This window comes from Neolamprologus brichardi, chromosome 5 (assembly GCF_056152115.1).
Source record: "Neolamprologus brichardi isolate AB-2024 chromosome 5, ASM5615211v1, whole genome shotgun sequence".
NCBI lineage: Eukaryota > Metazoa > Chordata > Actinopteri > Cichliformes > Cichlidae > Neolamprologus > Neolamprologus brichardi.
The window spans coordinates 15,472,785-15,498,744 of NC_142108.1; the positions used below are offsets into that span (position 1 = coordinate 15,472,785).

Consider the following 25,960-nt stretch of genomic DNA (forward strand, 5'->3'; position numbering starts at 1 on the left):
CATTGTGTGAGGATTAATGAGAAACTTTTGCAATACATCAGGCCAAGCCACAAAACCCAGACTGTCAGATTGTCCTCTCCAAGAGTGAGTTAAGTAGCTGGCCAATCTTCCCTAATGTCAAATATTGTATTTTAATATTTAGGAAGCACTTAAGGATCGAAGAGGTACTTACAGCATGTCTCTTATTTATTGTGATGTGAGTGCAGAGTGCAAGTATTGGCTTTGAATGACAAGTTGCTTGATTAATGCTCACTCCACAGATTGTCTAACCTGTATGAACTATGTGAAAGGTTACACTTTGTCCAGCTCTGGCCAGACATGTGAGTTTTGTAGCTCTATAACACTCCAGCACGAAGCACTGATGCACTGAGCTATTACTCGCTGCCTGGGCCCGCGAGGGTTAAACTCACACAGCCTGCGCCGCTGGAGGAGCCCGAGTGAAATCAGCCCCTGCAGGATCCCGTTCACAGTCAAAGGCGCCGGCCAGCACGCACACTGTGAGCAGGTGGAGGAGACACACCAGGAGCATTCCCGACTAACTCTCAGGAGCTCTACTTGTTGATTCGCTTCCGGAGCGGTGCACAGGGCAGACTGGACGTATTGATTCCTGCAAAAAGCACTTATAGTTTTCAACATGTCGGTACGCAGCTCATGATGCCTCCATCAGCTCCCAAAAGAGAGCCGAAGAGCCGGAGACCAGTAACAAGTTTGAACGCGTTTAGTCTCGAAATGTTGCTGATGCCGCTCCTTGAGGTGAATCGGGATATAAAGAAGACAGGTATGCGTTACGTTTATTTCTTTGTCGTGTGCGATCCTGTTTTAGTTTGTGGTTTAAGTCTTATAAGCTTTGTGATTTTGTAGCGGACTTCGAGATGCTGTGTCCTGTTCGTTTGGCGTAGCTGGCCATCGTTACAACATGCACGAGTTCCACTTTCAGCTCATGTGGGTTACTTTAAAATAAATATATAAATATATATGTAAATGCAGTTTTGCTGAATGAGTCAGTAGTGGTCACGGCATGCTTGACTAAAGGGGTAAAAAAAAAACAAACAACAACTTTATATATCAATTATTCCTCTTTTGATAATAACTTGTCGTTATGTAAACCCCGGAAAACCCTGCACTACTGTGAGGACAGTCCACAGAATGGTCTTAGAGGATGATACAGTGTGTTATGAGCCCTTAATCAAAGTTGATAATCGGCATTAGCCCAGCTTAATATCACTCCAGAGAACAGTTCAGCAACGTATGCTCATAACAACACCTAACACAAGTGCCTTTGGGCCGAGATTGATAGCTGAGACGTTTCAGCACCGGATTTCGTGGACAGCGAAAAGACGGCGGTCCTGGGAGTGATGGACGTTTCAGCACCGGACAGCGCTCGCAAGTGGAATCCAGTTTATCATTGACTCCGCTCCCCCACCCCGCCATCCTTGTCAGCAAGAAAAGCGGCTGTGCCTCTTAAAGCTGATTAAAATATCTATTTGGTTCTCTGATGAGTGGATAAACCACCTGACATTGCTATTGTAGGACACCAGCAGTGCCCGTTCAGCAGCACCCACATTAATTTCCCCCCCTTTTCTTCTTCTTTTTGTCAGGCAAAAGAAACGAAAGGGGACCCTGATGCGGTCATCTTCAGGACCATGTTCTTTTAATCCACCATCCTGCATCTTCCAGTGTTTTCAAGTGACCCAGTGACTTGAGTGAAGATGATCAAAACAGGACCTCGGTTGGGCACCACGCTGCCGCCGGATACAATTGACATCATCCGCAGCAAGACCCACTCCCGCCGGGTGAGACTCAACGTTGGGGGTCTTCTCCACGAAGTTCTGTGGAGGACTCTGGATAGGCTGCCCCGCACACGTCTGGGCAAACTACGAGACTGCAACACCCACGACTCTATCATGGAGATATGCGATGATTATAGCCTGGATACCAACGAGTACTTTTTCGACAGACACCCCGGCGCCTTCACCTCCATCCTCAACTTCTATCGCACTGGGAAGTTGCACATGATGGAGGAAATGTGCGCGCTCTCATTCAGCCAAGAGCTGGACTTCTGGGGCATCGACGAGATCTACCTTGAGTCCTGCTGCCAGGCCAGGTATCACCAGAAAAAGGAGCAGATGAACGAAGAGCTCAAAAGAGAGGCCGAGAACATGAGGGAGAGGGAAGGAGAGGAGTTTACTACCACGTGTTGTTCCGAAAAGAGGAAGAAACTCTGGGACCTCTTGGAAAAGCCAAGCTCATCATTTGCTGCTAAGGTAGTGTGTCACTCAGCACTTTTTTCTTACAGGTGTTCACTTTGGCACAGGAGATCAAGTGAAAGTAGTGGGTACACTGAGAGATTGTGGCATTAGCAAACAGCCAGCAAGGCTTCTGTCGCTTAAGTTTTAGATAATCGTTTCTCCATATTTGGATCCTGACGACTGTGGTTTAAATTTAGAAATCTTCTAAAGACCAAAACAACAACAAACCAAAAAAAGAGAGGACGTGTATTCCAGTTTAACATCCAGAAGCTGGCGTACATCTCTCTTTGCGACTGGTTTGATCTAATGTCTGACTTTCTTTTGACCTGAACCAGGGCTTTTAAGCTGTCACTTCCCGCAGCTGTAGCACAGAGGGCAGAAAGAATGAGCGATGGATAGAGAAAAAGGTGCTGTTGTGCTCAAGGTGAACTTCAAAACTGTCTGCAAAGTTGCTTATTCATCACTCTCTATTCAATTAGTATAGCTGTGGAAACTAATTTTGTTAGCTGTTCTCTGATCAATAATCTAATGCCAACCAGGTGCGCTTTCCTTGGAGAAAGGAAAGGATGCTGTGTTCTCCGGTGAGTCAATTAAACCTCCTTTTGTCTTTTAGCATGAAAACATGACAACTTTCATTATTCCCCTTCACAGGTTCCACTCTAGTGTCTCCCGCGGTAATTACTGAATGTTTGTTTTAAATGGCAACAAAGAGGATGAAGAGTTTCATCAATGTCATAACTGCGAGAAGCCTCCACGTGCACATTATGTATTTTTAGACATCATCACACAACACCTCCTCCTTCCCACTGTCACCCCTCTTGGCTTTATTAGCCACCTCTGTCTCATTTCCAGTTCAGTATTCAATCTTCCAGCTCATTAACAGGCTCACAACACAGTGCAGGAACAAGAGAAGTGCGCTCCTCTGGATCGACGGATGTTGTCGTGTTAACAACTTTTTTAAGTGAACTAACTCGCCAAAGATGTGACTGAATCAGTATTCAGAGTAAATGTTAAAAGCAAAGCCGGTTCCATGTTAAAGTATGGGTTTTTGTGGATTCTGCAAATTCCTGTTTAGTGTCTATTTCATTAATAAACAGAGTGAAAAGGAGGTTTCTCCAGACTGAATTTACTTCCTCTTTTGTGTCATCTCAAAATGCCTGAAATATATCTGGAAGACAGGAGAATGCCTCCCCTATGGAACAGCACGCTAAGTATTTTAGAAACAAAAGATCTCATGGCAATATCATTACTCAAAGAAATCTCAAACACCTCTTTGAAACAGGGGTTCCTGCATAATTTATGTAACTCGTCTATTCAAAGAACCTACTCTATCTCTGACCTTGAATTTCTGAAGCTCCTAATTATTTGTCTTTAATATTCAGCCACATTGCTCAAAGAAATTATGTCCCATTATGACACCACCCTCCATTTCTATGCCAGACGTTCTGTCAACACTGGAACAAGCAAGCATTCTTTGTTCTTCATGTCAAATCCCATTAACAATGCAGTTTAAACAGATCATGTTTGAAAACACAACAAAATCTTCTTATCTCCAATGAAATGTTTGTCACTGAGGGTGTTATAATTTTAGTGTCTGGCCACATATTTGTGATGATGACAAAATCTGTAAAGATCTACCAAGTTCATTTTGATGAGTAGCAATTTCTTTCTTTCTTTATTTACAGGTGATAAATAACAGCCTTCCCCGACTCACCAGTTTAGCAGGCACTCTTTATTAAATGTTCACATAGAAACATTTCGATATTTATTAGCACCACCCTTTACAATTATTGTTGAGACTGCAGTATTTAATTAGAACTGAAAGCCATGTTAAAATATCACAACCTCAGCAACTGCAAAATCATTTTTACATTTACATTTTTACCTGTGATTACATATTAAAATAGTTTGTTCCCATTTCTTCAGATGACTCTATGTAAAATGCCAAATATCACAGTTTAACAGGCATAAAATAGCATATTTGCACCAACAAGGTGAATGCCAAAGAGTTATTAGCCAAACATTTGGCATATCTCAGCACGGTGTGCAGTGTTGAGAAACCTAGAAAAAATCGAACAAAAAAAAGACCAAGAGGAGATGAACAGTATATGAAAGTCATGTCCTTAAGAAAATATCCAGCAAAGACCTGACATGGAACCTGAAAGATGCACCTGGCCCTTCAGTTGATCATCTACTGTTCAGTGAAGCCTCATCAGAAATGTTCTCAGTGGAAGGGCAGCTGCCAAGAAGCCATTCTTAAGGAAGAGAAACAGGTAGAAAAGGCTGAGGTATGCCGCATTGCACAGGACCGCACTACGGAGTAAGAAACCCAAATTTCAAATTTCATTGTACAGAGGAGGTCAGGAGAGAGAGATGTTTAACAGCAAGTGTCGACAGCCACCTGTTAAACATAGCGAGTGAAAATATAACAACTAAACTAAAAGAGCGACTCAAAGAACTAAATAAAAATGAGCTACCAGCCTTATATGTTATATTCCACACCCTGTGAATGTAAACAAATTTAACAGGTTTTATTAATATATTAATACATGGAATAATAAACTTGAGCACAGGGAGACTAAATGTGAAAATAAATGATTGAGTCTGAATAAACTGAATCAGCTTCTATTCACTGGGGTGACTGTAGCTCAGGTGGTAGAGCAGGTCATCTACTGATCGGAAGGTTGGTGGTTCGATTCCTGGCTTCGCCTAGTCTGCATGCCAAATATCCTTGGGCAAGATACTAACCCCAAATTGCTCTCCGATGCATCCATCGGAGTTTGAATGTGTGTGAATGTTAGCTATAAAGCACTTAGAGAGATGTGCAAATGGGTGAATGCACAAGTTGTGTAAAGCGCTTTGAGTGCTCAGATGAGTAGAAAAGCGCTATATAAGAACCAGTCCATTTACCACTGCTAGTTATAAAACAGAGATCAGAAGCATGACCAAATACTAATTGTTTACATTGCAAATTCACGCATTACAAATTCATGATAAGCTTGTGACATTGTCCACAATTATTTATGAATAATCAGTTCAATTTGGCATTCGCGTGAAATATTTGAAAACTATTATAAACAGGTTTCAAAAAACATTTTAGGAAGCATCATTTCCAGTTCATGTATTGCCTCTAGGTTCTTTACATGCATTACTGTACTTTTCAACATTGGTACATGACCGTTTTCCACTAAGGCTGTGCCATCGTGCTTGAATTTATTACACAGCCCAATAGTTTGAAATAGGTGGATAATTTATGTCCTTCCGTGCTTATACTAGTATATAGCACTGAGGTAAACACATAAGAACTGTACATGATGAAGACTGTATATACAATTATGGGGCCCCGAAGCATTTGAAGGAAAGCAGCTAGAGGGTAGTGGGTGTTGGTGACACAAATAGAGGCTTTACCTTATGGGGTGTACAGTGCTTTAATATGGGAAAGAGAAAAGTCCCCCCCAAAAAAAGTCCAACTGAGGCTAAATAGCAGCCATTAAATGCAATCTTGTTCCTAAAGCTTAATTGAAAAGTTGCATCAGTGAAGTGGCTAGTTCCCAAACACATACTCTGCCTCATTTATTTTTCAGTGCTGATAAATTTTTTATTGCACATTAACAATGCTTGACTTAATGCCAGAGAGACAAGGTGTGATTCAAAATGTCTATAGTCCCAGATGTCTTCATTCTGGGCCTTTTGGAGTTATAACCACCCCCGAGGTTATAACTCTTTTCCCCATTTTTTCATATCAAAGCAGTGAAGGACACATGCAGCACTTCATAGTTTGCACTCATGTTTGGGAGAGTTATGAATAGATTTGCAAACACTCAAGTCTGGATTTGTAATTGGTCCATCCTAAACATAAACTCTCCAGTAATCATTCCATCAGTAACAGATAAGCTCTTGTTGATACAGGCAAGAGTATAGCGAATGTTGTAATATTTATAGTAGTGTGGCCTAGTGGCATGAAAGAGTAAGCAGTAGGGGTGCAACGATACTCGTATCGATATCGAACCGTTCGATACAGTGCTTTCGGTTCGGTAGGCATATGTATCGAACGATACAACATTTTTAATTTATTTTATCAACTTTCCTTCTGACGGTGCTGTCTGTGTTGAGCGCTCAGTGGATCTGCGCTCGACAGTGCAGCCTAGGCGGAGTAGTCGAACACAGATTCACTGAGCGCAGGGCAAGCTAGCTAGACAGAAGTTAAGCTCGTTGCAACATGGCAAATTGAACCTCTCCCACCCTCATTCAGATCTGGCGTTTGGAACTATTTTGGTTTTCATGTGACGTATGACCCTGAAGGTAAGCACGTCATGGACAAAAGTAAAACAGTATGTTGGATGTGCCAGCAATGCTTAATTGGTGGGAACTAGTGTGTTAGCGCAGTTAGCTCGTTAATGTGTTGACGTCTTCCAGCCCCACTCATGAGGCGATCCGCGGTAGCTCGTTAACGGAGATTTGCCGTGTTGTGACCTTAACGTCATTTCAGATTAACGCTGACAGCACTAGTGGGAACACAACCAATATGACTGCACATTTACTCTGACATCATCCTAGTGCAAAGACAAGTGGAAGCAGACAAAAACAAGCACGCATGCTACAAACTTTACCCCAGTCATTTAGACAGCCGTTAGCACATGATTCTCCTTATGGGGACCTGATATGTTTAATATGCTGCTGAGAATATAGCCCAGAAGAAGCGTATAGTATAGCTTTTATTTTGGAAAGAGACATTTCTCCATAATAAACTCTCTTTTCCAAAGATGAGTGATTCCTCAATCAGATACAGGGCTCGCAAAATCGCTAGCCCGACGTCCTGGGGCTTTTTTCCAGTCGGGCTACCAAAATCTATCTCTGCCCTGCCCGTCGGCCTATCGTAGGAAGGAAAAATATATGTCAATGCTTTTGCATTCTTTCGGAAATGTAGCTGGGTAATTATGTCATTGGCATCGGCCACTGTCAATATGTGACATACTGAAATCGCGTTTGAATTTGCGCTTGTTTTTTGCTTTCACTTTGCAATCGCGTGAACTGTGTATAGAAAGCGACAGCACTGATTGGTGAGTGATGATAATTTGCGCACCAATTCCTCTGACATCGTCTTATCAATCGTTAGCTTACTATGCAAACATGACAAGTGAAATCTCCTGCAGCTTAAACATGTGAGAGGTTGATCGCGCAGAGAATCGCTGAGCGTTATGTTAGTGCGTGTGTAAAAGCAGCAGGATATATATTTTAGTTCTGCTGAGCCAAATAAGACAGGTCAGGGTGAAGAAGTGACAAAACGGAAAGGTTATGACAAATCAGACTATAAGGCAAAAAGAAAGTGCAGCTTTATGGTTTCATGGACAAAAGAATTTCTGTGGCTGCAATATGACGAGCTAAATAACCAGGGCTGCACATAAGTGGTCCGCAGGTGCGCATTCGCTGTCAAAATAAAAACCCGCACAAGATAAGAAGTTGCAACGCGTGTTTGCGTACATAAGATTTTAAGGAAGAGGACAGACATTTGTTTAGAACTCTTAAAGATGTCGAAGAAGCTCCTTTAAGCAATTACTGTGATGTTCCTCCACCTCCAAAGAAATGTCAGAAGGAGTCCGAACCACAAAAGAAGCACGTATTCTCGGAAAAGTGGTTGCAGGAGGTGAGCTGGCTTCAAACAAATGATGAACGCACAGAGATGTGGTGCAGAATGTGCCGTGAAAATTTAATAAATGACAAATTAATAAAAAGGCATGAACATTTTTTTTGTATCGAAAAAATATCGAACCGTGACACCAAAGTATCGAACCGAACCGAACCGTGAATTTTGTTGTATCGTTGCACCCCTAGTAAGCAGCTGTGAATGAAATCAGGCTAATACTGCAGATCCCAGCATGCTTCTGTTGCTCAGCTCTCCCCGAGGTACAGTTCAGTCTCAGAGGAATCATGGCCAATCAATAAATCACTAAGTCGGGATTTGGCATCAAGCAGGCCTTACTCTAAACCATGAAACAGTTTTCTGAACATTTTGAGCCAAAAGTAGCTATTACCAATATAACAAGTATTTATCTCAAGCAAATTTAATTGTTTGTTAATTAATTGAATTCTTACTAAGTAGTTAGAAATAATTAAAAAAACATTTTAAATGCCTTATTTTTATTTGAATCTGCAAGCAACAGGCCAACTTTAAGCAGTATCAGAAGGCAAACATATATACTGTAAGCATAGAGCTACGTTAGCTACCTAGCTTGGTTAGCTTGTGCTAATGGTAGTGCCGATCTAATTATTGCTAGCAAAAACACAATAAATAATGGTAGAATTTCACTACAGCAGCCTTCTTGAACTGCTTATACAGTTGGACACATAAGTCATAGGAAACCATAGCTTTTTTCTCCAATAGCTGTTTTTAAAAATGCTCCAAAAGGCACCACAAACACGTTCAAGTGGTCAAATTTAGCAACAGTTAGCGTTTAGCTACCTACTCGTGTCAGCATCCACTATCATTCAGTTTGGGCGTTTTGATATGGGAGCAAGCTTGTAGTGGCCATTCGAGGAACTGTACTTTCAGCCACTTGTTAAGGGTACAGAGGAGGTTGTTAAATGTCGTCTTTGTGGAGGACAGAGTCAAAGGATATTTCATAAACCATAATGATTATTTTCACACTTAATGTGAGCAGCTGCTGATAGCTGATGCCAGGTTAAATTTCATTAAAAAAAAAAATTGGGGCACAAAATTTTTTCCCAAAACAGACTTTTTTTGGCACTCGCACACTTGAAATGTAAGTCCCTGTCTTCTCAGCGCCTTTCAGTGTTGCCTCTGTACCCACTGAAGCTGTGGACCAGAACAAGATACTGAGCAATAAAAACTGACACTTCTTTCTTTTGCCTCAGCAGAGGCTATTTGAACTAATTGCATGGAAACATCTCCTCCCAGTGAGCCAGAGACAACCATGACTAGAGGCATTTAACCGAACTTCTTAGCACACATCAGATATGCCCGACTTACTTCTCTGTAAGCACTTTGCTGTGCTGTTTGTGAAGTCTGAGATCACTCTGTGTGTCTGAGGCTATTGGCTCAGAGCACTGTGCTCTATTACCTGCTGAATATCCACCCGACACGGCTCGCCAGATGACTTTTCGTACGGATGGGAGGAAATCAGTGGCAAATACATTAGGATATGAAGTATAGTGAATTTATTTAAGAAACGCTCTAGGAAAGCCTAAGATGTATGACTTCCCAAGGGCCATTGTCTGCTGATACTGTTGCTCTGCATGAGGGAATTCACTCCACTTCCAGTAGTGTGTCACAGGGAGCGCAGGAGGATCAGAAGAGATGTGGCAGTACAGTAACGGTGACTCTGTTGTTGTTTTCAGCAGGAGCTTTGTAATGGAACAGAGAGCCGCCTCTGTCTCTGTGCAGCTCTTTCTCGCCCTACCTTGCTCGTGCTGTTTCTGTGTGTAAATATATGCTTAAAATCATGCTTAGAGCTATAGAACAGTCTGCATTTTATGAGTTGCTTTCTGGAGTCGTTGCAGAGTAAAACAGCGCTTCCATTGTGCTTAGGTGAGCTTTCAATAGCCATAAATCAATGGTGCACAGTTTCACAGCTGCCAGGCTGATTGCAGTGCCATATAGCATCAACTGGGATAACACAGAGTCACGAGGCATATAAGCAATCGTTATTGTGCATACTATAAACAAAGATTGAAAGGATGCTATAACTGTATAACTTTTATTTGTGTAAATGGAAATAGATAATATCTCACAATCACACATTTAGGAAAATTCCTCTTAAAACTGGTGCCACAACACTAAGATAGAGTGATGTACATTTTTGTGCTCCCTTAGAAGAACAGGCTCTAATTAAGCTGTGCTCTAAACTTAGGCATCAGCATTATTGATCTATAACAAGCCTTTGATGCTGTTTGATCAGCTGGCAGAAATTCACCTTAGGAAGTAATTGTCCCATCAGAGTGGCTGCTAATCTATAGAGAAGATCTGCCCATCTGTGAGCCGCAGAGATGTGGATTAAATTGTTTGTGTAGTGGTTGCAGTGTGTTCCATATGCATCTTCTGTGGTAAGCCTGAATGATTTAACAGAGACTTCAAAGCATTATGTTGCAAGCAGCACTTCCTCATTGCATAAGAGCTAAGGTTTAGTATAGGTGATTCTTGAAAGCTTTGTTACTACTTTCTAGCATAACAAAGTTGAGATCTTGAAGAACTGCACTGTTCATGGAAGGAAAACCACGTTTCAAGGAGCGGACCTTCTATAAATGGCTTCCCTCATTGATGAAGGTGCTGTGTTTCCAACATGGACACGCTGCTCAATTTGCCTGCCAGTAACTGTCTTCTCCTTCTGGACCTCTTTTATGGTTGGCTAATTATGTGACTATACAAATCACTCTGTGCACAAGGCTGCTATGCATTAGCTAGTTTGTCCCATGCACTGGTTCATATATGTTTTCTATCTGAGGTAATGACATGTAAACCAGCAAAATTCGTGTCACGAGCTGACAGCAGCCGTAAGATTTCACACAATATGTTAATGAGTTCATTTAGAAACTCTGGTTAATTAAACACCTCTGGCATACGCTCGGTGTCTTCCTCGGCTCTACTCATTATAAGTTTGGGTTTTTTCCCATATTTATGCATCGCATGACTGGGTGTGAATGAAAGGTTAATAATTGCTAATCAGTGCTTGCTCATTACCATCAACAGTTGCAGCTACAGCCACCTGTATTCAGTTGAAAAGCTTTAAACGCCCATTGTACACCAGCAGCTTTTTCCTGTCAGCCAAAAATAAACACTCGGTTGGGAAACAATGAGCCAGGCGTTTGGTGAAGGGCAAATGAAGAAGAGCGAATATTAGACAGAAACACGACTTCATCGATGTCTGCTGGGAACTGGTGGCTGAAAAGTTTCTACATTAGCTTACAAGGCATTTCATTTTCAGTAAAAGCGATTCTTGACCACATGCCATACGGCTGAGAGCGGCTGGCCCGGGCTCGAGTCCGACCCTTTGCCTCATGTCTTCCCCCCTCTCTCTTTGTCCCTGCTTTCCTGTCCTCTTTTCACTGCATCTATCAAATAAAGCTGAAAAAGTAAAAATAATAATTTTTGTGGGATATAATAATTCAGTGAAGTGAGCAGGTAGAGTTAATAAATATTGTATTTCAGTAAAGGAAAGAGTGCTTCCTCCTACTTTTAGGAAGAAGTAGGCAAATGAAGGCTTCTGAAAGCTTTCATTACTGGTTTCCATGGAGGGAGGTGATCTACTACGCTACATTAGCTTATCACACAAACCAGCTGGGGCTCACACACACATGCACCACACAGTCTAACTATATAGTACGTCTTTTTGTTAGACCTGCAAAAAGCCATGTTTTATTTTTAGTACAATGCCTTAGCTTATTTTTCGCATGCTCCTCGCTGATGTAACTGGGTTTGTAGCTGTAGCAGTGAAGTTTTCACTGATGCTGACATTTAAAAGGTGACAGGTCAATAGCAATGGGATGGAGGCATGACTACTTTATTGCAGAACTTCATTCATTATTCAGGCAGACTTGTCAGTAAGAGAACATCACTCAAGAAGATGCAGAGTGGTGTGGGGACCTGTGATACAACAGAACTTTCCAGAGAGTTGGATGTTTGAACCCAAACTAATTTCCTGCTACAGCTTTTTTTTTTACGCTACACTTGCCAGTGAGGTTTTCATTGCTCCCTTGGCGGGCTGTGATTGAAAAGGTCAGTTTCTAGCCACCTTCTAAGAAAAGACTGGCTAATGTCATGAAATTCTGTTGTCAGTCCAGTGCATTTTTTGTTTTTTTGACAGCAGATATATTTCCCGTGGAGCTTAAACCTGTGTAATCCGTCTCTGAGGCATTACAGACTGTTCTTTATATGACGCTCTTTGATGTTAATCCTCTGCCTTCATCCTAACTGAAGTGCTACACGTGTGTTAACTCACTCCTGTTCAGGTGGTGACAGCAGAAGGAAAAAATGGTTTGTGCATTTCATCCTCAAGCACCTAGCTTTCAAACAAATGGTAAAGAAGCACAATGAAGTAACAAGGACGTTCAGGGCTCATCTGATTGGACGTCAGCGTGACTTTCTGAGATGGTTTTATGGGATTCTGTTTTGACAGCTGCAGGATCCAGAAGAGAAACCTCCCCAGTGTTGTGTTTCTAGAAACTAGCCTCAATACAAAACCTGCAAATGTGTAACTTAACCCAAGAAGTTAACATGTTGTTATTATAATGACATTTTGATGTGGTGATCTTTTACACGTAACCTGCCAAGGGACTGGAGATATAAATCAGCTTTAAACTCTGGGACAAAACATTAAATGTCCCTTTATTCAATGAAACCAATATATTTGTTAATTAACAGCTGTAAGTATTAACATCCACAGCTAAGCCCATAAACTGTAATCTAAATTTGGTGTGGTATGCCAAGTTTAGTTATAGCCCACTGATGGCTCTAAAAATTGTTGCACATTACAAAAAACAATCATTTATGTCATGAGGTGCATAAAAAGCTGATGATTGGTCTAGCAGTGGGCTACATTAATATGAACTCAGGACAAGATGAGGTCTCAGACTAGAAGTATGCGTTTTTAGTGAAAAGCCCATTGTCACAGCTTTTCATTGACAACTTATACGGTTGCTCTCTGACAACAACAGGATGTGCATTTCCCATACAAAAGCTTACTCGATGTCTTTTTTCTGGTATTAAAAAAATATGTTTCATGTGTATCTACGCGTACTGTATTTTTCTGTCTCACTGTGCGCTGCTCTGGACTGTCACAGTACAAAATGAGGGCAAAATAAACCTGCGATATGCTTTCATACACTCCAAAAATATTTATGCCCAAAATGCAGACTTCAAATAAATTGTTTACATATATTTTTTCCATGTAATTTTGTTAGCACAGTGTAAAATATTAAAAATTACGGAATCGGATCATCAGATTAAATATATTTGTTGGGTACAGATTCAGTTTATATCAAGCATATTTTCCTTAATGATTAATTATTTGAATAAATAAACCATCAATTTCTTTATATTATACTTAAATGATTGTTTTATGCATATGAGGGCTTATAATTAATTTTTGTGTGTGCGTATGTCTAATATTCAGTGCTGGGATAGTACAAACCCTCCTTCGTACATTGTTTTAATCAATGTAACATTTACACTTAATGCCTGCAGAACCTTCACTTTTGACCCACTTAGCCTGAATTTTCCTTCAGAAACAGTGACGCTGTCTTGACGTTGGATCTCTTGGCAAGTGTTTAATTCTTGAGAAAAAAAGAACGACTCTTCCTAAATGATTTATTCTCAGTGAAAGAGCAGATAGAGAAATGTAGTGTAATTACACTCCTGCGGTTTACTGCTGTGCTGAGCTGAGCGTACGGTATCTTTGGAGTAATGCTTATCTCCTGTAGGCTTCCTATTTAAGATGAGACAGGTCACATGATACGCAGGGGTAGACAAGGTTCAGCACACACACTCAAATCAGCTTCTTCCTTCTAGGTCCATTAGCTTATTGTTGTGTGTGCCTGTCATGACAAGATATGCCGTGGAAGAAGAAAGTGTAATGTTGTGCTGAATGACAATAAAGGCTGTGCTTAAAGTGTTTTCACAAAAACAAACCAGCCTCTGAAAGACAGCATGTAAAAAAATTCAAACTGCTGCAAACAACAAAGTTCACGTTTCCTTGGAATAAAATGCAGTCGTGGTATTTGAAGTTCCTCATCTTTGAAGGCAGGAGTAAATCCACGTGCACACTGCTGCTCGCAGCAACTTGCAGTCTGAGAAACAGTAATTACCTGAACTTGACACAGAACACCTAAAAGCTCCACAAACAAATGGTCAACGACAGGGTTGAATTAACAAAAGATCACCTCCAGTGTCTTGCTGTGGGGCATCACTCTACTGCAATATGCAGGCTGAGTTAAATAAACGACTCAAGTTACAGATGTGCCGAGCATATCACCTTGCATCATTTTGGCAGGTTCTTGTGCATAAAACAAACATCCTGATCTGAAATACAGTTTCTAAATGAACTGATGCACATGATAAAGCAGAGGGGGGGAAACTAAGGCTGTAAACATGATGTGATGGAGATAAAATAGCTATCGAGTGACAAGAGAGAGCAAAGTGACTAGAAAAAGCACAGCAAACACAGGAACATTTACACTTCTCATTTTACAGCTAGAGCTGTGTCCATGCGGCTTTTAAGCCAAAGCTTTTGCTCTGGTTGTCTGTCACGTGAGGACGGTTCATTGAGCCCCCTCATGAGGTGTTTGCTTGGCTTCTGAGCCTTTATATGGGAAACGTAGCTCTTCAGGTCCGACTGGTTTCAGTGGAAATGATGCAAGAGATTTTCCGGGTGGCCCTGTTGTCACAGATTAAGCCGGGAAATGGACATTATGTCTTTGTTCTGTTTTGCTTTTGTGTGTGTTTGTTGATCTCATCACCCCTCTGTCTGTTTGGACTTTAAAGGTTGCACATTAGCCTGTGTGTTGGCAAAAGTTGTGTAGCCTACTCTATCGAGAGAGAAACTGTCTTGGAGAGTTGAGTTCGATTTTTGAATCAATGCAGCCTCCTACTCTCTTTCACTCTTATGGAACAAAATAACTCATTCAAACAGAGGGAAGGCAGAAAACCCTGCCTGTATATGTTTGTTTTGGGGTGTTTTTAAAAGCAAAAGCTAAAATGAAAAAAACACACAATTAATTTGCACGAGAAAGCATGACATTGTAGTATTTTCACACTTTTATCCCCTGAGATGTGCTGTGTTGTTAATAACAGAGTTTACCCAAAGACATTTAGAAGAACACTGCAGCAGTGAATCAGTTCTTTGTGCAGGGTGTTGCCCACCCTAATGAGCCATCGCTCGCACAAAGTTATGAAGCCACCTCAGACTGGCATCCAGCCCAGCCCCACCAGATTTCCTACCTTAGCACGGTAATGACACTCTGCTCCCAAGGGGCTTCTATAAATAAATGCACTGTCACACACATGTAGACACAGACGCGCAGGTACACAAACACACATACGTACACATTTTGCCATCTTGTCACCGGCTTTCCGTTTCAGCCTGTTATTTTCACACTCATTCCTCCCGTGAAACACACGCACGCTCATATCTTTAAATAGACACATTGATGTTGTAATTTAGTTGATTGTTTGTGACAGACTGGAACCCTTTTTTTCTCTTTTTTTTATACTGGGCAACATCGAGCTATTTGGAAGTCATCGAATTTCACCGTGAGCAGGCTGTCAGATTCAGAAGAATGCTTCATGTCTAAATCAGCAGAACGTACAGCAGAGGTGTTCTTTGATACCGAGGCGAAGACAAAAAGGGAGTGTGAGGGGGGTAAGACAGGCTGACGCTCAGCTGATTGGTGTAATAGCGCGGTGCCTGAAGACGGAAAATGGTCTGAAGGTGGTGTTTTACAGTGCTCTTTACTTGCTCACACTTTGTGTAAAGGAAAGAAGTTTAACGAAATGTAATTATATTTGAATTTTTATATGGGGAGATATCCTTTATCGATTTTTGTTGTCATGTGATACATGGAGACTTCAAGTAGCTCCGGCAGTGCTTACCAACAAGTTTAAATTAAAAGAGAGACTGACAATTTTTGGTAATTATTAATCTTTAAAGCCACTAATTTACAATATTCACATGGCACATACAGTTAAAAACTGTAACTATAGCTATGTCACGCTAACAGTATCCTGATCTTTTCTATATTTACAGCACCTACATCTATCAATTAATGTACAGCACATGTTAATTTTATCTGGTTGTACTGATAGCATAGAGTTTTACTTTTAAACATCTCACCTTTAAAAAGTACATCTCAATCTTCTGTGCTGCTATATCTATATGGCACAGCTAGCATATGTTGCTTACTACTGAAACTATTGCGAGGCTCCATGATATGACATTGTGGTTAAAAAAAAGTCTAAGGTCTATTGGCATGAATGGAGATGACGCAACTCTTCCATTCAACAGCTCTAAGTCTCCACACATGAAATATAAGCAGCTAGATATTATGTAGGCTGTCTACATAGAACCAAAGCAGGTCTGAAGCAGGGGGTGTGGATACAGGATCTCTGGGTTGTCTCTGAGGGACGTTGGAAGGACATCCTTGGGTGACTGGGTTGCAGGTTTTGGAGCAGAGTCACGGTTTGGTCCCTTTGTCCCGGTCAACAAGTCATTCCTTCCACTGGGTCTAATTGGGTGGTATACTTGGTCTGCAGCACTGTTTGGGTGACTGTTCCAAGTTAACATCCACAATAAGTCAGGACCAAAGGTTTCCCAGCAGAGCATTGTTATTCACTTCAACTGTCAGTGGTTTTAATGTAGTGGCTGCTCTGCGTCACTGTACAGCGTGTGGGTGTGTGAAGATTTTCTGGTTCAATAAAGTTGTAGCTGATTTTGCCTCTATTTTTTTAAAGGGATATAATGGTATATTTTTCCGCATGAGAGTAAGTTTTGGTTCTGCTGCCAATCAGCTGTGTGCTTTATCCTCTGGGCTTCAAAGTAAAGTTGTCATCCAGTGAAGCAAATGGGAAAACAGATGCACTCCTAGGCCTGACAGTCAAATAGTGTGAGAGAGCAAAAGTATATCAAAATATGCTCAATCCAAAGTGAACACATGGTTAAGTGAAAAAGGATCAAAGGCCACATCCCTGTGGTATTTGTATGCTAATATTGATGGTAATTATGTAAGACTCCTGTGGTGTGCTGACTGAAGAGGAACTAATGCTGTAATTACATTCAAGAGTAGCGCTTCAGGTAGCAGAGTAGTGCAGACGAGCCATACGAGCCTCGGGAGAACATCATAGTGGTACGTGACTGCCAGGATAACACAGAGGAGGTCCTTGGGGAGCAGCTGAAAGCAGTGCACCTCCTCGGGTAGCTCACATGAAACCCTGTAGCCACTCAGCACATCGAATTACTGGCATGCACGGGTTTCTCATTAATTTGCATCCATGCGAATTTAACTGCTGTCCTTAGCATACCGCACCGTAAGAACCACTGAAGCTGACAGTCAATGCCGAGTAGGTGGATTGTGTGAGTTTCAGTCACTATCCCACTAATCTCCAGGCAGCAGTCCCAGGAGTCCCTGTTTTCTTCAGTCCACTGCCAGAGCCACAGCCTACTCGCTGTTCTCATTTCTCGTCTCTCCACCTACCAGACACCAGTCAGAAGCACATCAGCTTACCTCTGTCTGGTGTGTGATATAGGCCACATATATAGGCATATTGGTCTTAAGTGGGCCAAGGAGGAGAGGAGAGGATCAGCTGATGGTCTGTTACTAATACTATGTGCCAGCTGTCTCTATTTTCTCTTTTAATCTTTTGTAAAACCTTCTTTAATGGCTTCTTTTTATTCCATCAACTGTATGTAAAAGATGGAAGGAGTCCGATTATATTGAAGTCCAAGACAAAAATAACTAATTACTTACGATATATTTTGTGGCCACAAAACCAGCAGGCGATGTCACAGTAACTGTGTCCATCTTTTATAATCTGTGTTGCTCTCTTTATGGTTATGAACATTACTTACTGCATGACATGTATCTAAAGCTTCAGGTTTAAACTCCTCATCACAGGACATTCATCATCATTATTGCCTACCTCAGGCAGCATCCTCTTCCATGTGAACAGGAGCTAAGACTGAATGGCTCCTGTGAAAACTGAGCAGCCGTGATGTAAATTGAAAGAGTTAGTGATCCGTGGGAAACATGACTCCCTTGTTGTTAATACATTTGTGGTTCCAGATGCAGCTCTCTCTGGACCCAAACACAGACTGAGCTTAGATGATTTAGAAGAACTCAATGTGTGAAGATCATATTAGCATGAACCCGAGGAGGGGAGCGCTAAGGTGGAATTGATTTATTTACCCCTGGCCCATCTCAAGTTTTCTGTATATGCTTAGCATTATTCTTTTTTTTAAAAAATATGTGTTGTTTAGAGTTGGATTGCATTCAGTTCTGGACAAAACCTAATTTCTCAAGTACCTTTTATCAGCCTTTTGATAGAGTTTGATTTTGTTTAATTTTCATATAGGACTTTGTTATAGAAGTCTGCTGATTTTCTTTTTGTAGGTTTCTTTTCAAATGGCCTTTCAAACCTGTTTTCTTTCTCAGGTTTTTCCCTTTGGCATCTAAAATATCCACAAAGTCTTTTTACCTTTTGGGACTTGCTACAGTCGTCAGAGAGGCCGATCTCACTCTCAGCACCCTTTCACTGCTTTTCCACGGACAGATTTGAACAAATGTCACACAGCAGTCGGGGTCATTCTGTGAAATGAGGACTGGAGGACTGAGTCTGTGTGCTGCGCTGGTGAATATCTTGTGGTAGCCCCTCCCACACCTGCTCAGCAAAAAGACGAAAACTGAGACATTCCCTTGTCAGGATCAGTGTTGTTCAAGTTACTTGAAAAAAGTAATTAGTAACTAATTACTGATTACTTCCCCCAAAAAGTAATCCCGTTACTTTACTGATTACTTATTTTCAAAAGTAATTAATTACTTAGTTACTTTTTAAAAACACGATTTACAACCTGAATAGGTGATAAAGCGATAGATCTTTCAGCCCAATTCTACTTTTTCTGCATAATCCATCATACAAAATGTAATCAAATGGAAAAGTCTCTTTTTTTTTCATCCATCCATCCATTCGCTTCCGCTTATCCTTTTCAGGGTCGCGGGGGGCGCTGGAGCCTATCCCAGCTGTCATAGGGCGAGAGGCGGGGTACACCCTGGACAGGTCGCCAGTCTGTCGCAGGGCCAACACACAGGGACAGACAACCATTCACACTCACATTCACTCACACATTCACACCTAGTGGCAATTTGGATTATCCAATTAACCTATCCCCACAAGCATGCATGTCTTTGGATGGTGGGAGGAAGCCGGAGTACCCGGAGGGAACCCACGCAAACACGGGGAGAACATGCAAACTCCACACAGAAAGACCCGGCCTGATGGTGGAATTGAACTCAGGACCTTCTTGCTGTGTGGCAACAGTGCTAACCACCGTGTTTTTTTTTAAACTTGTTTTATTAGTTTTCATCTTTTAACTTTATGCATCAAGCAAAAATTAAATTATATGCACCATTCTCTGACTTGAAGAAATTAGTTTAACATTTAAACCTATTTTCTGCACATTCCAGCACATAAAATAAAATATTTGTGTTTACACTCAGTCTTTCAAATAGATGCAAGTAAAACACAGCAGAAAATAAATAAAGTCAAAGACTAGCAGCCCTTTTGCTCTATTTTCACCTGTAAAGCAGGAGTGGGGTAGGCGGAGGTTTGCCCTGGTGCAGGTGTGCCGCAGCGGTCAGTGGAAGAATCCACGAGTTTCTCTGTGAATTTCCCGTTACGTCGTAGCGCACTCGGTGCTTGTTTAGGGGGGTTTTTTCACGGTAAAAAGAAGTTTTCTTCCCACGCACAATGGACGCTAATGTTTTTGTCACTTTTTATGGAATCAAACTCAAAGTAAGGTCAGTACTTCCACGCTTTAAACGTTGCATGATCGTGCATGTGCTCCTGCACTCGATATATTATCCATTGTTAATCTGCGCACAGCTGTTGTCACGAACGACGCACTCGCTTACGTCATTGTCATGAGACATTCTCGCAAAGAAATCACGTTTTTAGTAACGCAGTAACGCAGCGTTCCTACGGGAAAATAACGGTAATCTAATTACCGTTTTTGCGATAGTAATCCCTTACTTTACTCGTTACTTTAAAAAAGTAATCAGATTACAGTAACGCCCATCTCTGATCAGGATGCCTATGCCTGACAGTTACCATCCTTTTTTTATGTGTACTCATTTATGTGCTGTGAAAGGTCATATTTTAACTGTAAACTGACTGAGTACTGTTAGTGATTCAAGTAACCGACAAACAAGGGAAAGTGAGTGAGAACAAACACAAACAGTGGTTTTATCATTGACAGGCTTGTCTTTACAACACCGCCATCCTTCCCACCATCTTTAGTGAACTTGTTGGTTTTTCAAGCAGAGCGCTTTGCTCACAGCATTCAATATTGCCGTGGCCGGTGCACCAAATATGCCTTGTCTGGTGGCTGAGGCATTAATCAATAAAAGTTCAAAGGCTTGAGCTGCAAAAGGTTTCAATTGTCACAAGGTCTGCATGCAGACATGCACCTGCATTTGCAGATTTGGCAAAACCCACATCGCTTCAGCTTCTGTCGTTAATCATCACCAGGATTGTGCAGTTGTGACTGGTGAGTCAAATAAATAATAAGCGCCCTCATGTTTAAAGGAGTTAATATTGACAGACTTCATCCTCGGTCTTTCCCATATGAGACAAAGTGATGCTGACAAAGACAGCATGTCCAAACTATTTATATCTTATTATGCTTATGTAATACCGTTCCTCCTGTGGTCAGTCCAGAGGGTTTTTGAGCAGGACGGGACTTTAAGAAAATGAGATGAAAAGGGCTGCTTATTAGAGCCTCTTCATCAAACCTCTACCAAGATCAAAATCAGTATTAGATGGAAATCCCCAGGGCAACCTTGGCTCTTTGGATAAGGCCAACAACAGTTTTGCCAAATCTCTAAGGATTTGCCTTCTAATCTGAGTGTGATCTCACACTTCCTGAGTCTAATGCCAAAAGGGATTACGGAAATGCTCGCTCGCTGTAGAACATACACTATTTAAGAGAACATAATCAAAGAGAAGGATGGTGACACATGGTGGTACCGGACTGCTAACAGACATAACTTTCTGTCAAGTGAAAATTATTACAGAATTGTATGACTTATTTTCGATATAGTACATAGTCTGGTTACGTGGTCACATGGGAGACTTGAGCTGAAATCCTGAAAGATCAGCTGAAGTGATTATTTAGGAAGTGAGCTTTTGAAGAAAGGAAAGTGACTGTCATCTAAATGATTTAAGAGTAACCACAGAAAAATATAATTGCAATGAATTGTTTTTACCTTTAGAACTGGGAATAATTAAATTAAGAGGGATAATTGCTAGTTAAATGGTCATAGAGAAAGTGCTGGCGCTGTTGTTTGGAGTGTCATTAAAATCTGGCTAACATTCAGCTACAGCTTTTTTTGGATGGTTTCACCTAAGAGGAATTTTTATTGACTGACAAATGAATCACCACAAAAAGGATAAATAAAAAAAAGCATGTTTGTTTTTTTCACTTGGATATTTCATTGACATCAAAGTGTGGAGTCACAGCAACACAGCCGGTTGGACGGCTGTGAAAATGCTTCAGACTCCAAAAGTAGGGGTGAGAGGAACTCTGCGACTGTCGGGAAACTCTGCATCTGCTCTTTAATAAATTAACCAAAACAGTAGTTGGTAGACAGGACAGCAGCTGTACTCGCAGCAGAAGAGGCAGATTAGTAGTGAGAAGGATAACAGCTGCAAATTAAAACAGCTCCCTGATTGATTTCTTTCATAATAGGAAGCGCTGTGACTGCCCATCAGACAGGCAATAAAGTGGTGTTTACTCAGCCTGAAGTAAAGTTTGATCAGTAAGAGGGACTGTGTGTGTGTGGCGACTTACAGGAGGTGATATCATGCAGGTAAGCTGAGAATCAGCTGATATGGGTGGTAATGGAGGTCAAACGGATCTTTTATAAGAAAGTTGCTTTGATGAGAGGGTCAGGTGCCACAGCAGAAGACTCGTTCACTGTGTTTTAATCTGAGGTCAGAATCTCCATGTATGGCAGCGACTGGCTGGGCCGGCATGCTTGACTGTCGGCCAGTTTACAGCAGGCTGGATGGATGGCAGTGTGTGGAGCATCATCCAGCAGTCTGACATGTGTTTAGCCTCTTATTCAGTGAGTGGAGCTTTCTTCTTGAGCATGATGCGTAGGAAACTAAAGTCAGGGCTCAAACCTATGAGACAATAGTGTACTTTTTTTTAAAAGAATGGCATGGTTAAATTATAGCTACTCATTTCTTACAGGCTTTTCTCACTCGGTTGCTGTCCAGTATCTCCGCCCCATGATGCCAGCGATGGCACCAGCATTAAAAACATTCTTTAATTTAGAGTTTTGTTCCACTTGCAAATCATTGTCTCTGTCATTTCAACTTTATACAACTGGGATGCACAGCCCGACTGAAAATCAGCTGTCTGCTACAGTCCATGTTGGCTTGGCAGCTTTTTCTGACATTACTTATTCTTATGGGTATTTCATGAATGAGGACCTATCGTGATAATTTTCAGCTCCATATTTTTGTTATTGGACGCAGAATTGAAAATAACCTTTATCTCATTCTGTGCCTAGGTGCGTCCACTCAGTTCACCTCTGAAATAAGCTGTTTAGCTTCTCTCCCCTTAAGCCAACTGTCCAATTAGTGTAATGGGATGGTTGCCTGCTGATTGGCTGAACATCAGGTGGGTGGAATTTCTGTGCTTCCAGAGGTGTTTGCCTGAGATTAATTTCTAAAAGATATTTTCTCTCCCTGACATCATACAGAGCCAGGAGTAGAAAAAAGTCTGGAGACAGAGCTTCTGACTCACAGGGAGGACTTTTTACGCTGAGCACATCATTTGAAACTTTGGTCATGTGTAATATGAGCAGCCATCACCAGTAAAAACGGGAATGGTTAATAGATCTCCTTTAAGGGGAAAAAAAAGCTATATATTAAACATTTAAAGCTACGTTTAACACACTAAGATAGTTTTTTGTTTTAAGAAGTGTACACACAGCCTGGGACAATTCAAAAATTGTATTAAGAATGATACATTAGTAATATATTTGCATTAAAAGCATCTTGGCTCCTTGTGAGACAGCTTTCAGAGGAGTCAAATCAATTTTCTTCTCCACAGAGAATTTAGCATTTTTTGTGTGCTTCCTCTAAAAAGGGGTCTAAGCTTGATGCAAGTGGGGTTTTTTTTTATCATTTACTGCTAACATAACAGCAGCACAGTGAGGTTCTCTGAAACTGACTTGATACAAGCTCAATAATCCAAGTAAGGAAATCCAAAAAGTCGAGTCTGTTCAATCTTGAAATACAGTTCTTAGTGGAAAAATCTGTTCATCACTCAGCGTCTCACTGAAAATGCTGCGACTAGATAAACAGCAGTAACTTCCTGGGCTCCCCTTAAATTATTATATAAGAATGTAAGAATAAGCTAAGAATATTATTGATTAGAGTCAGCACAAGTAACTGTATACACTGAAAGACCGTAGTAGTATTCTTCTTGCTGAGCTGACACCATTATGTTTATGAATGAACATTCCTGTGTGTGTGTGTGTGTGTGTGTGTGTGTGTGTGTGTGTGTGTGTGTGTGTGTGTGTGTGTGTGTGTGAAAAATCTACTGATTATTATGAAAACAAACTGATTGTTAAGGTCTGTGTTGATGATAGTATTGATACTTCTGCTTGTACTATTATACTACTGCTATTCTATACAGTATAGTAATTATACATCAAACCTGCACAATGAGAAATCTCTGAGCTGTTTTGCATTGACTGCTGCATCTGTTTTATTTACAGCCTATGGCACATTTAAACAACAGAAGTTGAACCAAACTGCTTTAGAGACAGGCACATGTATACTCCAGATCTTTAAAAAAAACCCACTTTGAAATACATGGAAAGCTGAAAGGTGTGTTTGGTTGTATTAGTTATTGTGGAAAGAGAAAATCACAGTGGTCGTTAAAATGTGTTCTGAATATTTGCAGATTGATGATGATTCATCCCATGAATCATGGCACACTGCTCTCCCCTACATAAGCTGCCTTTATAAGTTCAAAGTATCGGTATGTTGCTATCTGCATACTGACCCTGTATTTACTTGGTATTGGAACCATACCAAATTTTAACAGCACTAGACATTCAGTGTAGAAATTTTTAAAACTGGAACAAAATAATGTTGTGGGTTTTTTTATATTGCTCAACTAAATGATCCGATAATCTAATAAATTCAAATTTTCGTAGAATTTGCACAGCATGCCTGGAGCTTTTTTTTTTCTAGCCGCCTACTTAAATGTCGGAAATTGAACAGAAATAAGAGGTTTTTTTTACCCTCTGTAATCTAATTTGTGTAATATAAAGGATATTGGATGTGGTCTTCAGAGAATCTAGTCTTACTGGCTTCTCAAACAGCTTTACACTGCAAGCCACATTCATGCACTCATGCAAAGCTTTGTCTACCACACACATAGAAATAGAACATTGCTGGTCACAAGCCAGTGTACTCCTAGTGTCAGGCCTAAGCCCTGATAAATTGAGGAGCTTGCATCAGGAAGGACCTTTGCCATTGGTAGTGGTGACCAGTGAGGCGGAGTTGGAAAGAAGAGAGAGAAGAAGAGGGCAAAGGTGCATTCAGAGTCAGGGAAAGAAGAGGAAAGGTGGGAACATGGAGGTGAGAGTAGGGACGTTGCATGTAGGGACTATGACTGGCAAAGAGGGAGAGCTGGCTGAAGAGAGGCAAGGCTAAGATAATTTAGACGGTGGGCTCGGATATATTTCCCATGTTTTTCAACAATCGACACTTCGGCTGAGGTGGCGTGTTTTTTTTCTCTTCGTCTGGCTGTATTGGCCGGGCCGATAGGACCCCTGACGGATATTAACGCTTAGGTACTGTGTGTGAACGCTCTTTCACTTTGCCATAACTTTTGTGGGAGAGAGTGGTTTCGGCCATACTTTTGAAATGGCGTCCCACCCAGACACAGGGAGCAAGGGAGACGGCTGCGACTCGGATGCTGAAGCTCCCAGCCTGACAAAGTACATCATCCCTCGCCCTACCCCTCATGACCTCAATCTTAAGGTGGGTAGACATGGTAGACATGGTAGAGCCCTCACTGGAGACCAAAGCTCTGGAGGCAAACCTAACAGATAGTCAGAGAGAACTATTAGTTGTCCTCCTTGAACAATTTAGCAGTATGTTTGATGGTCATTTGGGTCGCACGTCTCTAACTGAACATGTGATCGACACGGGAGACGCGAGGCCTATTAACCTCCCCCCGTACCGCACCTCCCCTGCAAAGAAACAACTCATTGAAGTGCAGGTCCAGAAAATGCTGGAAGATGGCATAATTGAACCGTCCATGAGCCCCTGGGCCGCACCTGTCGTGATCGTTAACAGGTTGGGCGCTGACCCACAGTTCTGTGTGGACTTTAGGGGGCTGAACCAGGTGACTCAGAAGGACTCATACCCCTTACCGCGGGTCGATGAGTCTCTCGACTTCCTAGCGAGAGGTCGATTCATTTCAACATTGGACCTAGCAAGGGGTTACTGGCAGGTGCCGGTCTCAGGGGACTCACGCCCTAAAACAGCCTTTGTTTCCCATTGTGGGCTGTTTCAGTTTCGCGTGCTCCCTTTTGGACTCTGCAACGCACCAGCCACCTTTCAGAGGCTGATGCACAACGTCCTCGGAGGCCTTGTTTACAAGACATGTGCTGTATATCTGGACGACATCGTGGTTGTGTCCCCTACCTTCGAACAGCATTTGTTGGACCTGCGGGAGGTCCTTGAGAGACTTAGGTCTGCGGGCCTCTCGTTGAAGCTTAAGAAATGCCAGTTCTGCCTGAAGGAGCTCACCTTCCTGGGCTACCGGGTTACCGCGGTTGGCATTAAACCGGACAATGACAAAATCAAGGCTGTGATGCAGTTCAGAACTCCGTCTGACGGGGTACTACCGCAGATTTGTAAAGGAATATGCTCGCCATGCAGAACCTCTGCACGCCCTGAC

At 41.6% G+C, this 25,960-nt stretch overlaps 1 protein-coding gene across 2 annotated transcripts in view; it reads left to right on the top strand.

Moving 5' to 3' along the window:
- The first annotated feature begins 481 nt into the window (after positions 1 to 481).
- LOC102776073 (potassium voltage-gated channel subfamily B member 1-like) overlaps positions 482 to 25,960 on the top strand; it is a 48,105-nt gene continuing 22,626 nt past the window's right edge. Inside the window, exons 1-2 of one of the 2 annotated variants that reach the window (XM_006806712.2) lie at positions 482 to 778; positions 1,599 to 2,264. In XM_006806712.2, coding sequence (XP_006806775.1) covers positions 1,710 to 2,264 — 555 coding nt within the window. In that variant the 5' untranslated portion in view covers positions 482 to 778; positions 1,599 to 1,709. Of the gene's footprint in view, positions 779 to 1,522; positions 2,265 to 25,960 lie in introns of those variants that run through there. The other variant, XM_087840751.1, reaches the window with a different exon arrangement.